We start from the raw sequence: 15,424 nt of genomic DNA on the forward strand, positions 1-15,424 counted from the left end.
CCTAAAAAGCAAGTACTGTCCAAACCCAGTCATAGATCCAGTCAAAGATGTATTTTAGTTTAAATTGAGATCCCTTCCCTTTATAACTCACTTATCCTCCGCCATTCCCAAGTCAAGGGTCGTATATACTGACCCAATAGCATATCTTGAAAACTAGAGCCAATCAACAATTTTAAGCATCATTTTCATTCTCAGTGACCCAGAATTAGTAAAATTTGACTACATTTATTTCAGAAGAATTTTGGCTGTAGAGCAGTGTAGTTAAGTCCAAAGTTGATTGTGAAGCATTACAAAGTGATCTCACAAAATAGGGTCAATTGGCGACAAAATGGCAGATGAAATTCAATGTTGTTAAATGCAAAGTAAGGCACTTTGGCAAACATAATTCCAACTACACATAAAAATGATGGGTTCTAAATTAACTGTTACCACTCAAGGAAGAGATCATGGAATAATCCTGGATAGTTCTCTGAAAACATCTGCTCAATGTGCAGCAACAGTCAAAAAAGAATGTTAGGAACTACTAGGAAAGGGACAGAAAATCACACAATGCTGCTATATAAATCCACGGTATGTCCACACATTGAATACTATGTGCAGTTCTGGTCGCTACATCTCAAAAAAGATATATTAGAATTGGAAAAAGTTCAGAGAAGGACAACACAAATGATTAGGGATATGGAACAGCTTTCATATGAGGAGAGATAAAAAAGAGTGGGACTGTTCAGTTTAGAAAAGAGATGACTAAGGGGGGATATGATAGAGGTCTATAAAATCATGAATGGTGTAGAGAATAAAGAAGTGTTATTTACCCCTTCACATAACACAAGAACCAGGGGTCACCCAATGAAATTAATAGGCAGCAAGTTTAAAACAAACATAAGAAAGTACTTCTTCACACAATGCAGAGTGGGACTTATTCCCAGGGGATATTGTGAAGGCCAAAAGTATAACTGGATTTAAAAAAAAATTAGATAAGTTCATGGAGGATAGGTCCATCAATGGCTATTAGCCAAGATGATAAGGAGCGCAACCCCTTGCTCTGGATATCTCTAAACCGCTGACTGCCAGAAGCTGGGACCGGACGACAGGGGATTTATCATTCAATAATTGCCCTGTTCTGCTCATTCCATCTGAAGCATCTGGCACCAGCCACTGTTGAAAGACAGGATACTGGGCTAGATGGTCCATTAGTCTAACCCAGCATGACCATCCTTATGTTCTTATCCTGTAAATGGTTCCAGCAAACAGGCATGGTTGGGACTAACTTGGGCATTATATTAAGTACCATCTGGTAGTATACAATAAATAGACAGGGAGATCGCCACCAGTCTCCCAGCAAAAGTTCTGAGGCAGCGTTTCTCACAAAGAGATAAGGATAGCCACAGATGGGAAGCGGAGAGGAAAATGGGAATTGGAATTAGAAAAACAAAAGAAGGATGGAGCTATGGAACCTTCTGCCTCCTTATGTTCTCACTCTACCGTAATCTCTTATTAAAGAAAAGAAAGGAAGATTGGATGGCTGTTTCTTCCTTGCGTTAATCTCTTCCACAAACAACCATTTAAATGCTAGTTAGGTCTTATTTTGCACAATAACTATTCATTACAGCTGGGTAAAAATGTATTTTTTCTTTATTAAACTATTTGAAAATTAAATGTTTTATATGAAATTTGGTGAGAGAAGAAATAGTGATGTCACCCAGAGCCCTCATCTGACCAATAATCTCCCCAAAGTCTAGGCCTGGAAACAGTTTCTTTGGGTAGTCTTGCTTCACCTATATTTGCCTGATTTGCCCACATTTTGGTCCCTAATATCCTAGCGGGCTAATGGAATGTCTCATGGCATTCTTGCCCCACTGGTGGTTGGTAGAGGGCAGAATTGTAATGCCACTCACAGTAAGAACGTAAGATTAGCCATAATGGGTCAGACCAATGGTCCATCTAGCCCAGTATCCTGTCTTCTGACAGTGGCCGGTACCAGATGCTTCAGAGGGAATGAACAGAACAAGCAATTTATCAAGAGGTCCAGTCCCAGCATCTGGCAGTCAGAGGTTTAGGGATATCCAGAGCATGGGGTTGCATCCCTGACCAACTTTACTAATAGCCATGGATGGACCTATTCTCCATGAACTTATCTAATTTATTTTTTAAACCAGTCATATTTTTAGTCTTCACAACATTCCCTGGCAACGAGCTCCACAGGTTGACTGTGCATAAAGAAAAACTTCCTTATGTTTGTTTTAAACCTGATGCCTATTAATTTCATTGGGTAACCCCTGGTTCTTGTGTTATGTGAAGAGGTGAATAACACTTCCTTATTCACCTTCTCCATATCATTCATGATTTTATAGACCTCTGTCATATCCCCTCTTAGTAGTCTCTTTTCCAAGCTGAAAAGTCCCAGTCTTATTAATCTTTCCTCATATGGAAGCTGTTCCTTACCCATAATCATTTTTGTTGCCCTTCTCTGTACTTTTTCCAATTCTAACATATCTTTTTTGGCGGATGTGGCAACCAGAACTGTATGCAGTATTCAATGTGTGGACATACCATGGATTTATATAGTGGCTATATGATATTTTCTGTCTTATTTTCTCTCCCTTTCCTAACGGTTCATAGGCAGACAAATACATTTTCAATCAAAAAAGTCAATTTTCATTGTTATAAATACTTCACATGAAATACAGAAAATATTACATCTACAGAAAAGCCAAGAATTGACCGCCTTCATCTAGGGAAAGGAAACTCTCATAATACCTTACTGCTTAGTTAAGGGAGAGCCTAAAATATATTATTTCCTACGTTAGCATTTATTAGGGTTATACAAAAAATTCTGATACAAATAGGAATTTGGTGAATTATGTGTGAAATTCTGCTATTTAGCTTAGGGGAAATAATTTTTCAAATACCTGTGTGAAGTCGAATACTTAAGAGGAAGCATTGTACCCACCCTATACCACGACTGGATTAGTCACTTCTATTCCATCTTTGGTGATTATTTCTGACAGTGGTTCATCATCGATTCAGGAGGAGAAGAAATTATAAGAATGATCTGCTCCTTCTTCATCCCTCCCCCATGGCAGGTGCTACTTCTTTCTTCTTCCTTACAGTGAGTTGAAGTCAAACCTTCCCACCACCAATCCCCATTCTGAGTTTTAAAGACCCTGCTGGGGAGGTGGTATGTAGTAGATAGGTATGTCATGAAGTTGCTGATTTGCAATTTAAATAGTTCTTTATAAAAAGTTTGCTAAAAGTTTTCTCAATTTAATGATTTTACACATTTTGCTCTCTGGTTTATTTGACACTATTAAGACATCATTTAGAAGACTACTGTAATTTTTGTACAGTTTATGATCAAAATACCATGTGTTTCTGAAAGTATTGCTTCTAATTTTAGCAGAGGAGTAATATTGGAAAATATAATGGTTTTCAGCCATGAAAATACCCTTTATGAAAGAAACTTGACCTACAACTCATTGCTTATCATATTGGTTCAGAAACTCCTGATACATTACAGTACCATGACAGCCCCTATTATTTTTCTGGCCTGAGAAAACAATATTGAATAAAATAAGAACTGGGTTCTTGAAGGTTAAACCTTAATTCATTTCAATCATCTTCTATTCTTAAATTTGGTTCAAGTATGGAATATAAACTTTACTTTTTTTTTTTAATTAATATGTCTTGTCTAGTCTATCAGCTATTTTCTGTTTGATCATCCCTGAAACTTTGAGGAAGCCTGATAGTTATGGCAGTTGTTAATACCCTCCTGACTTTAAATGGTCTTACCTGTACATGTGTAGTCTGAGGTTACTCCTCTAAGCACAGCATCAAACACTGATATTTCCACCCTCTGCTTTCTGTGGTGACAGCTCAAGAGTACAGAAGGCTGGGATACAACAAGGTGCAGAAAAGGTTCTAACCGGAGGTCACCAGTTCCTCTGCGACCAGGCTGTCGAACAATAGTTATACCAAGGGCTTGTCGAGCAGATGACCTTGTGGAAGCATGAAGACTTTCTAGTGACAGCAGACCTGTTTTTCTCCCACTGGGCAAAGAATTGTTACTGTTCAAGAGATCATCTGCTGTTACTGATGAAATACGTGCCTGACTGAGCTTTCTGGTGTCTTGGCTACCACGTGAATCTGTTTCTGGAAGGTTTAATGAACTTTTGCTTATCTTCTCACCATCTTTCTGATCTTGCAATGATTTAGATTTAGCTAAAGGAGTACACGAGTACGACATCAAGGAGATCCGGCTTGCTGTAATAAAAATGTCAAAGGGAATGAAGTTCAGGTTCTTCACAATGGAAGACTGTCGGGAAGGACGTGCAATGCGGTGTTGGCTGGTGCCACTATGTTGTTCTATTTGAACTATTCTGATTTTAACGCTGTCACTGCCAATGCCACTGTCTTGGGCACCACTATAACGTGAAGAAGTTTCAACTGTTCCTCCATCAGATAGATCCATTTTTTTCTGTTCTTGTTTGGAAACCTGTGAAGGAAAATATTATATTATCTTATTATATCCATATCCCAAGTATTTCCATTTCAGTGGCAGCAAACAATTACTATTTAAACTTGATTTAAAAAAACGGAATTATAAAAAACCTGCCAAGTTAACTTTTAACAGAGTAATCATTCATGAAAGCACAGCAGGTGTCCGTTCTGAAGAAATGATGACTCACATCTGATGAAGTGCCAAAGGAATATGTGAAGGGAAAAAAATTGAATAATGATTTCTAGGCTCAAACTACATTTTTTCAACTAATTCTTTATAGTCTAAAGAATCTAAAAGAAATACGAGTTAAAACAAAATTTGAAACAATATTATATTTGACAGTTAGAAAAAGGTTGACAATCAGAATTTCTTCCACAATTTGTGTGTTAAAACTTAAAAAAAAAAATTCCCATTAGCATTAAATATGCTTTAGCATGTTTACACAAAATAAAAATGTACTAATTAATTTCAAATTAATAAAAAAGACTAAATGGAAATTGTAAGATACAAATACTGTGTTGTAGGACTTGAAAGAATGTTTTCTTAGTCACGCAAGTACCAGCTGCATTATATAAAACAATAGGGCTTACTGCTCAGGTAAATGTCAGCTACTTATAAAGCCTGCCACTATGGTGGTATAAGTGGTATATTTACTCACTACAGTTTTATGCATTTGGCTATGATTTCACAGGATCTCATCAAATAGAAATGTTTAGATAGACATCACTGCTTAGAGCAACACTTAAAAAAGACAGATTTTAGCTGTTGTCACAGCGAATACTACTAATCAAGAGTTAGATTGTGCCTTTAAGGCAGAGCCCTCAGCAGGGGGCACTGTAGATGTGCACCACCCAAGCAGAAGCCCCACTGTAGATGTGCACCACCCAAGTAGAACCCATTGCTCCTGAGGCAAAGTTTAAATCCTCCGAGAAGGGTGGGGTGAACAACCATAGCTGCAAATATACTCTTTTATAAGGTGTAGAGTGTACTCCCTAGCAACAACAATAATAATGATGATGCAGAGCCAGCTCCATTGACTGGTTGGAAGTGAAGTAGTGACATGAGCTCACCCTATCCTGCTCCTTTGAGGAGCACAGAGTCACTGCCTACACTAGTCACAAGCTCCTCTGGGTACAGAGAGTGGAATGTCTCTGGCCCCTGCCCTCGAACCTGTTGCAAGGTTATGTCTCCTTGTTACACCTTCTCCTTATACCTTGTGTACCCATGAAGGGACAAACACTACCTGACCCCAAATATACAATATCTTCCATTAGAAAAAATAATTGCAAATTACATGTACTTACAATATTATCCACAATACAACGTAATGAGAGTGAAGGGCATTGAAGTACTGGATTTTCTCCTTAATCTTTCTACTGTATAACATACTAAGAAATTAGTTTCTTTTGTTTTGGTTTGGATTTTTAAGAATAGCTGAGGGGTTTTATTGGAATTCCTTTATATCGTGCTTTTTTTTTTTTTAAATCAAAGGGAACAAAAGCAAAGATTTCCTTAAAAATGTAAATATACTAGAGAAAAGTATTACCATGGAAATCCTAAACAGAACCATTAACTAGCTGAGATTTTCTTTGAAAAAGTTTTTGTCAGCTCTGGTTACAAACTTTTCAGCTTCACTCATATACTTATTTTTCAAATTTCAATAAAAATCCTTGTGGCTGATTTCTATGACAGACTGATATCACTGGCTCATAAATATGATATCACTTTTAAGGTAGCCTTTACAAAAATAACTTACTAGAAGCAGCCTTAATGAATCATTGGACTATGAGCAAGGAATTCCTCAGCCAGTGACTCAATCTGATACTGTGCCAAGTCAATTAACCTTTCTACCTCAGTCTCCTCATCTGTAAACTGGCAATAATATTTACCTACCCTAGATCCTGTGATGATGGGTGCTATAGAAATGCCAGGTGAAGTTCCATTATGTGGGTGTGCTTGTCTCTCTCACCAACAGAAGTTGGTCCAATAAAAGATATTACCTCTCCTATTGTGTCTCTCTAATACCCTGGGACCAACATGGCTACAACATCTCTGCATGGACAGAAGAGGCAGTTGTGGAAAAACCCTGCAATAGCACTTCATGGTTGGCACTCTCCACAGCACAGTGGAGGGGTATTTGGGCCACCAACAACTATATTGATGCCATGGTCAAAACAGGAGCATAGCAGCTCCAAACAGGTCCATAGCCACCTGTTTAGCCCTGTGAAGAGAGGCATCGGGTAACAGTGGATGGAGGCTGCAGATTTCTCTTGTGCAGCCACTGTGGTTTGCTATTCTTCTGCTACTTGCAGCAGAATCATGACAGTTCCCCCATGTTTATGGTGAGCTGGATTTGACCATAAGAAATGAAAATGCAGTTTCAGTTAGTGAAGGATAATCTATTTTACAAATGAAAAAACTTTTTACAAGTACTTCCAGTTTGCAAATTAATAAATTTTCTTAGGTTTTTATAGGTTTCGTTTGATTGATTACTTTTCTTCTTCTTCTTCTTTTCATTTTAAAAAAAGTAAATTTAATATTTGTTAAATGTACTGACCTGGACAAAACACCTGCAGGAGGATAAGAGGGTAGCTCTTCCTCTACTCCCAGTTGGTCCTTGGCCTTTTTGCTAAGACTACCAATACGGGTGCTAATTAGTCCCAACTGTGGAGTTTCTTGTGATGTGGATATCTGACTAATAGAAACATTACTGAGACTACCAAATCAATTCACATATGTCACCGAACAGCAGTCAGATGGTAACTTCTTCTGATCCATACCAAGCAGTGAGGAACATGAACTAATGACCCAAAGGTGAAAGGTATTGTATCACATTACCTATCGGTCACACCACCTAGCTAATACTGACATTTTGATATTTACATTTTCTTATATTCCTGTTATAAAGACTGGAACAAACAATTAATAATTTGCAACACAGTTCCTCAGTTTTATTATATGATTTTTGAGTACAAAACCAAAGTAGCAGGAGTATCACTGGAACTTTGCATATCAGTCTCTCATGGAACTCTTGGCCAGTTACTCAGTTAAGTTTTGCAGTTAATTTTAAAGTATGCCTGATAATAAAATTGAGCATCGATTAAATACTCCTTTAAAAGGGCGGCGGTGGGGGACTCCCAATGGAAAAACTCAAAAGAGATGTTTTGCTTTGTTATGGAATAAATGGGCCAATACTTTAAAGATGTCAAAAACAGCAAAATCAGCTTGCTGTTAGCAAATGTAATGGTAACATTTATCATTGGGCTGTATTATATCAGTTCTCTTACTCTTTACATAACCCATTTAAAATGAACAATAAAAGTTTTCTTTAATTAGCTACTGGTGTGCATTAACATGATCATGATTAAACCATAAAAACCAACTGTACATTACTCTGGTCCCCTATCCCATATGTTTTAAATTATTTACTTGAAAATGTACTTTGAGTCCCTTTTAAAAGTTCGACCTTCTGCTTTCAGAGAATTAAATGCATATTACTGTAGTGGAGAAGATAATGTTTCAGACCTCCAGGCATATATTAAACACACTGGCAGCACATTAGACAAAATGCTTTACTTATTAGATACTTCCTATTCTAAACAGTGTCATCAAAGGCTAAAAACAAAATCCATATAAAAGCTGCACAATGCTTCCACACAGAACCTGTGCCAAAATCCCTGTACTTTCCAACTAATGAGGAAAGGATGTGTACTCTTAACATATGAATGTAAGATTTTCCAAGCATTCACTTTAGGAAACAGGACTATTGATTCCACATGGCTTATGTTAAATGAAACTGTATTGGTACAATAACCTTTAAGATATCTGGCATGATAACTGTAATTAAACAGTATTCAAAGGAATAAAACAAAAGGGAATTTGGTTCCACAATGGCTAATTAAAATAAAATGAAAAAACACAGCATGTCATCTATCAAGATAAATTGTTATTGTTTAAGAACTATTTAAATACTGTTAAAATATACTTTTAGATAAAATCTGAAAGGACTGGAAAAATATTTGTGGCTTAAAAATGGATAGTTTGGCGAAGAAAAAAGTTTAGGACTCTGAAATTTTATGCTGAGAAAATAGCTTTAAATCTTTGAGCATAACCAGATGGTACTTAAATCAGAGGAATTCTACAGTCTCACTGTCAGAATGAGTTGCAATATGAAAAAGTTTTCAATAGCTAGAAAAACATGTCAAGTTGATAGTTTACTTCTCAGATGACTTCAATGCATTTTCCCATCCTTTCACAGTTATATAGCTTATCAATACTAGCCACCAAGGAAAAGGTGTTGAAAGCTACACTAGTAGCTAGGGAACTGTGGCTAATTCTTCCTTTTCATGTGTTGAGATAGGTAACTTTACTAGCTTAACCCCTTAAGTTCAAAAAGGCATAGAGTGAGTGTGTGTGTATATATACATATATAGTGTATATATTTAGTGAAGAGGTATGATATTAGCATGTACTCATGAACACGCACTGTGAAGTGCATCATAAAATCCAATGTCAATAAATGGAATCGCCTTTCCAAATTACAATATTGAGTAAGCAGTTTGTTTATGGTCTAGGACAGACTAAATCTGGTAACTTTTCTTATTTATTTATTTATTTGTGGCCAATTTTGATAAGTTTATATATGAGAGATTTTTGCTAAAAGACAGATCCTTCAGAACTCAACTTTTTAAAGGGGAGCAAATTAAACTATCCAGATAAACTTTGAAAATGGTAGTTTAGATCTATAATTAATATATTTTTCAAACAAAGGGGAAATAGTTTAAAACAAGTGACGACTTCATTGTTGTATTGACTGTGTTTTCATTTTCTTGGTTATTCAATCATTTTGATCAGCAACATGTGTCTATATATAGAATGGTCGCACTTAAAAAGTTCCTACTTGTTTGAAAGATATGACTGGTTCTACTAGTAGTCCCTACTTTAACTACAGAGAATAACAGTCCAATGATAGAATAATTTTAAGCAAAATAATCTTTTGAAATGCTCTAATGTACATCTGCATATTTTTTCCAGTTTCTAATATTAATTATGGTTACATAACAGCACTATTGAAGTAATATTTCCAGCTTACAACAGTCATTCCCTAACTCTGATCAAAATAGTTTCAGCCAATCATGAGATCATTCTTCACATCATATAAATTATGGAAAAAGTCACAAGTGTGAAACCACAGAATCAAAGTGCCAATCACATCTGGTACATCATTGTGACATCTGACCTAATTTTATTGCTCTTGCTAAAAAGTAGTAGTATTTTCATGGAAATAAACATCTTGTCTATCCTATAAAAGCAAATACAGAAAGAGAATTAGTTCCATTTTTTTTATATTGTCCTTAAACTAGAATTACAGAGAAAAAATATTATGGTTTCATTTCAACTACTTCATCTATCAAAGTATCTTAAGCCAAACAGATGCAAACCTATTTGACTACTATCATTGTAGTTTAAAGATCCTTTCTTTGTTAACTACAGTTTACCACATTGTTCTTATGAACATAACAATTAAAACTAATGATTTGTTTTGCTTTAAAAACTATTTATACAAATGAACACAGATTATCATTCTGACAATTATGAAAACTTTTTTCCAATCTGACATATAAACTCCCATGAGTAACGTTAAGAAACACACATTTTTGAACTATCATTTTAAAATTGTCACTGTTTTGTATTTGCAGTTTGCTGAATTTTAAAGTAAGGCTTCAATTCTGCAATTGATCTTGGCAGGCAGCCTGTGCCTGCATGGATCCAATTGCAAGATGAGGATCCAGGTCATTTGACTACAGATGTAGAGTCAAAAATCCAATTTATCTCTCATTTGAAGAAGCTGTTTTCACCAGAGCTTGCTACAAAGCAAAAACTATTTTAAAAGTTAATTTCACAGACCATATTATAATATATGATTTCATATAATAACTCCCAATCGGAATGCAACTGAAGTTTTCACAATACTAGAGTAATTATGCAAAAGAGCACAACATCATTGCATAACTGATAAGATGGTAAGAAGTACTATAGTTTCAGCTTCCTCCTTAATGAAAGAATTTTTCCAGCTCTTTGAAGTTCAAATAAGAGGCTACTGTCTGTTAAATATCAGTTCAAATATTTATATATGAAAGCTGTGCTAAATGTTCCAGCTGTAATGTGGTTATAGCCAAATATGGAAATTCCTACTAACCCAGGTAGAATGAATAGTTTTCTTCTTAATATAGACAGCATGTTTACTATACTATATGAAGAATCTATCGAGACTTGTACAAGCCTCTTTTTAGAGATGTATACTTTCAATTAAAGAAAAAGTAATTCCAGGATGAAACCTGGCATACAGGTCTTAGTCCAAGAGCAACGTATATTTAAAATTCTAAATAAAAAGTTGGGCCTTTTTTTGCATGTTTTTAACACTTTTTGTCTGAAATTAATTTCCGTTTTATTTTTGCTTCTTTGCTTTTTGTAAGAAAAGCATACACTTGAACCTTACATATACTTGAACCTTAATTAAAATTGTTGTTTGTGTATGTGTGTTGACAAAAGACCGAGGTTTAACTTTTGGTTTTTGAAAGGGCTGCTGTACATTCAACTTTACTACTTTTCAAAATGATGCAATCAAAGCTTTAACACTTTTTTTCATCATGGTTTCTGACAAACTTTCAGAGAGATCCTCTTGGTTTTAACAACTCACAAAGTTTTGCAATTGCATCAGTCTTAGTTTCAAGCCTCTTTCATATATATTTCCATTAATATGGAACTGGATGGAACTGAATAGTCCATTAGAGTTGAACTGATCTTACTGGAAACAACTGTGTCCCATCAAACTATCTGAAAGTGCTATTAAGGCTGGATTAACCGTGAACCCAACAGCATATTTGATGATGTAACTGAACTGTGTAATTTCTGTCCTCTAAGTGTTGCAATACTGAACAACAGAGTTTTGCTATTTAAAAATCAGTGTTTTCTTGACCAACAGCATAACTATTGTATCAAAAAACTTCTCATTTGATCACGAATTTGGGAAAGGAAAAAATTTTTTGATAAGGAAATACCAAATGTATCTCTTTAATGACATCCACAGATAAAAAGCATGAAAAGTAACTATTTGATAATACTTCCAATTAATAAACATTGAATGCACCGTGAGAAAAATGAAAAGATGCAGAACAAACTAACTAAATAAATTCAGATGCCCATTACCAGGACTATGATAGAGAGCAGGACTCATCGAAACTACAGAAAGAAAAGTCAGAGATTGTTTTTCCTGAACAAAATGATTACCACCAATGAGGTTAGCTTTTAGCATCAAATGTAATTAAATTACATGATGCATTAAATACAAGTAACTTTTAAGATGATTTTCACAAGACAAAAGTCTATTGACAGCCCCTTAACAGAAACTATATGTACTGTTAGTGCGGTATCCCAAATATCACGTTACATATCAGTGTCTCAAATGTATAAAAATGCCTGTCCTAGGTTTTGGGCATCATACAATCAATTAAGAATATGACCAGAAATTTACTAGATCAGAGATGCCAATAAAGGCCTCCTGGCCCAAGCAAATAAACTCCGCCTGCCTCCTCCTGCCCCCAAAACCCTGGACAAATAAATTAGGCTTATAGAATGCCCTGAAGACCAGAAAATCTGCACTATGTCAGACTAAGGAATGGGGAAAAATAATTCTAAAGTTAAGGACTCCTCAACTAGAAATAGAAGAACAGGAGTACTTGTGGCACCTTAGAGACTAACCAATTTATTCATTCAACAGAAACTCTGAAACAAAACTGAATGGAAGCATTCACCTTTTGGGCTGAGTTTCATTGGTCTCTGTCCAAAGGCATATGCATATGCATCCGAAGAAGTGGGCTGTAGTCCACGAAAGCTTATGCTCTAATAAATTTGTTAATCTCTAAGGTGCCACAAGTACTCCTGTTCTTCTTTTTGCGGATACAGACTAACACGGCTGCTACTCTGAAACCTGTCAACTAGAAATGCCATGCAATCAACCCTGTCTCATTGAAATCAGAGAGCTGTTAGTTTTAACACTTCAGCTTTCATATATTCTTAGTGTTTAAGAAAGAATCATTAGATCATCTATTCTGACCTCCTGTATATCACAGGCCATTCAATCTTACCTAGTTACCCCTGTAGTGAGCCCAATAAATTGTGTTGATTAAGGGTAACTTATGTTTGGCTACAGCTTATCTTCCAGAAACGCATCCTGGGGAACTAAACCATACAAAGCGGTACTTGAACCCACAACCCTGAGATTAGAAGCCTTATGCTTTACCAACTGAACTAGTCAGCCATAGGTCTAGCTGCTTTAGCATCCTAAAAGGAGAGTGACTGTTTCCAAAGTAGCCAGGACCCAAACCATATAGAATTTTACACGATAAAAATCAACACCTTATACTTTTCAGGAAAATCAGTTGGCAGCCATTACAAAATAAAGAGGAAAGTTGACATGTACTCCTGTATTAAACATAAGTTAATAAGCAACTCGCCACATTCTGCATTAGTTGTTATTTCCAAATAGTCTGAAGTTGTAGGCCCAAAGAGTGCATTGCAGCAATCCTACCTTTGGCTGACAAGGGCATGGATAAGAGTGGAGAAGTCTGCATCCAAAAGAAAAAGTCCCATCTTATTGCCAAGCCCAAATGATAAAAAGCACTCCTAGCAATTGCTATTACATGCGTACATGGAAGCAGCAAAGAATCCACAGACAGATTTCAGAACCTGAATAACAAATGACTCACTCAGTCAGAAGAACTGCTATAATCTCAGCCACCTCTTCGAGTTGCTTCAAAGGACTATAGGCATTATCTCACTGCCTTTCAAAAGTGAGTCCTCCGGGCCAAAGCACAATTTCCCAAAACTACTGTCTGTATTCTCCCTGAAAAAATGGAGCGGAGCCATTCAACAGAAACTCTGAAACAAATCTGAATGGAAGCATTCACCTTTTGGGCTGAGTTTCATTGGTCTCTGTCCAAAGGCAAAGTGTGTATGCATAAAGACTAAGCACAATCTCTTCTGCCTTTCTGAGTTACAAGTGTCCCACCAATATATAAAATATACATCCCACCAATTATAAAAGTCTAGCTGGTCTTTTTTAGTGCGGTCCACACTATCAAAAGGTTTATGAAGCCCTGCCTTAAAGCCAGGGTTCCACATATTCTGTAAGTCTGCTGCCATGGAATTTGCCCTATAATACACTCCCTTCTGCAGAACGGTGCACCAGAATGTAAATTTGTATTTTGTAAAACAGTTATGATTTCTAAAATAATCTTTAAAATGTGAAGCAAGAGGAAACCCCTGCAGTGTTGTCTACTTGAATCTGCAGACAGCCCCAATATTTTAGCAGTATCTCACAATCCCTACCTGCCTTCAAAGCCTCTTTAGATGACAAAAGCCATGACAGAGCCCTCTACTCAGTTGCCAAAACCTTCAGCTTTCCCTCTGACAATTTCTATGATGCAGCTATCAGTTGTCAGTACAAACATCTTTAGCCTGAAGAAAACTGAAAATGTGGGGATAGCATAAAATGAATTAATGTAATAACAAAATAAAGAACATAGGGACTACTGTACTGATTGCATTATTTTTAGCTTTCATTAATTAAAAATATCCTTTTTTTTTTTTTTTTTTTTAAGTTTTAAAGAAACTGCTACAAAATGTCCAGTCTGCTGCACCAGAGTGCAGAAGAATCCAGGAACTTTGCTGGAGATTTAAGTGCAACTTGCTGAGGAATACCTGGAGTCTTGCTTATGCAGGAAGTGCAACACATTCAAGTTAACTTTCTGCATTTTATTAGTAGTAGTTGGGCCAAATTGATCCTTGGTGTAACTCAATTGATTTTGACGAACTTCCATCAGGGATGAATCTGGGCACTCAGTCAATGAGGCGCCCAACCCAGACCAGCATGCAGATCCCTATGGAGAAAATTTTACACAAATGCCAGGGATCTAATAAATAGAAGGGCTAAAAAACAAACAGTCAATGTGCATTTACATAAGTGGAAATGGCTGATACCTAGACGGGATGCATATTAATGAAACAACGGGAGATTTTCAAAGGCACAAAAGGCCGTTATATCCCCATCTCTCATTGACTCTCATAGGCACATAACTCTCATGTGTGCTTTTGAATCTTCCCTATACAGTATCTATGTATTTTGCGAGTGTTATACCCCATCATCTGAGAAGCTGACTGGGAGATTGTCTTATGTTAATTGGGTCCCAGAGACCAGAAGGTACATGTTTCCAGTTGGCGTGCCGGAAAGAGGTACACTTCACTGTGAAAACACATGCTGACTTTGAGAAAGAGACCCAACCAAGGGAAATATACAGACAAGGGAAATATACAGATAAGATTTTTCATTGCCTTAAACATTTATTTTCCTTTTTATTTCTGAGCTAGATGAACTTTATGAGACTTTTAGATGGGATACAACGGGGAAGTTAAATGTTTAACATCCTTTTAGTTTTATAGGTGCTCTCTTTCACAACCTACATTCTATGATAAGCCATCATGTGCCAGCAATGCCCCTCTGCCGTCATATACCATCATGTGACAGCAATGCCCCTCTGCTATGTACATTGGCCAAACTGGACAGTCACTACGCAAGAGGATAAATGGACACAAGTCAGATATCAGGAATGGCAATATACAAAAACCTGTAGGAGAACACTTCAACCTCCCTGGCCACACAATAGCAGATGTAAAGGTAGCCATCTTACAGCAAAAAAACTTCAGGACCAGACTCCAAAGAGAAACTGCTGAGCTCCAGTTCATTTGCAAATTTGACACCATCAGATCAGGATTAAACAAAGACTGTGAATGGCTATCCAACTACAGAAGCAGTTTCTCCTCCCTTGATGTTCACACCTCAACTGCTAGCAGAGCACCTCACTCTCC

At 36.5% G+C, this 15,424-nt stretch overlaps 1 protein-coding gene across 5 annotated transcripts in view; it reads right to left on the minus strand.

Moving 5' to 3' along the window:
- The window catches only part of VPS13B (vacuolar protein sorting 13 homolog B), a 960,935-nt gene that overhangs the window by 217,030 nt on the left and 728,481 nt on the right, over nt 1–15,424 (minus strand). For all 5 annotated transcript variants that reach the window (XM_054017509.1, XM_054017507.1, XM_054017510.1 and 2 more), the window contains exon 34: nt 3,790–4,492. In XM_054017509.1, the coding sequence (XP_053873484.1) occupies nt 3,790–4,492 (703 nt within the window). The remainder of the gene's footprint in view (nt 1–3,789; nt 4,493–15,424) is intronic.

This window comes from Malaclemys terrapin, chromosome 2 (assembly GCF_027887155.1).
Source record: "Malaclemys terrapin pileata isolate rMalTer1 chromosome 2, rMalTer1.hap1, whole genome shotgun sequence".
NCBI lineage: Eukaryota > Metazoa > Chordata > Testudines > Emydidae > Malaclemys > Malaclemys terrapin.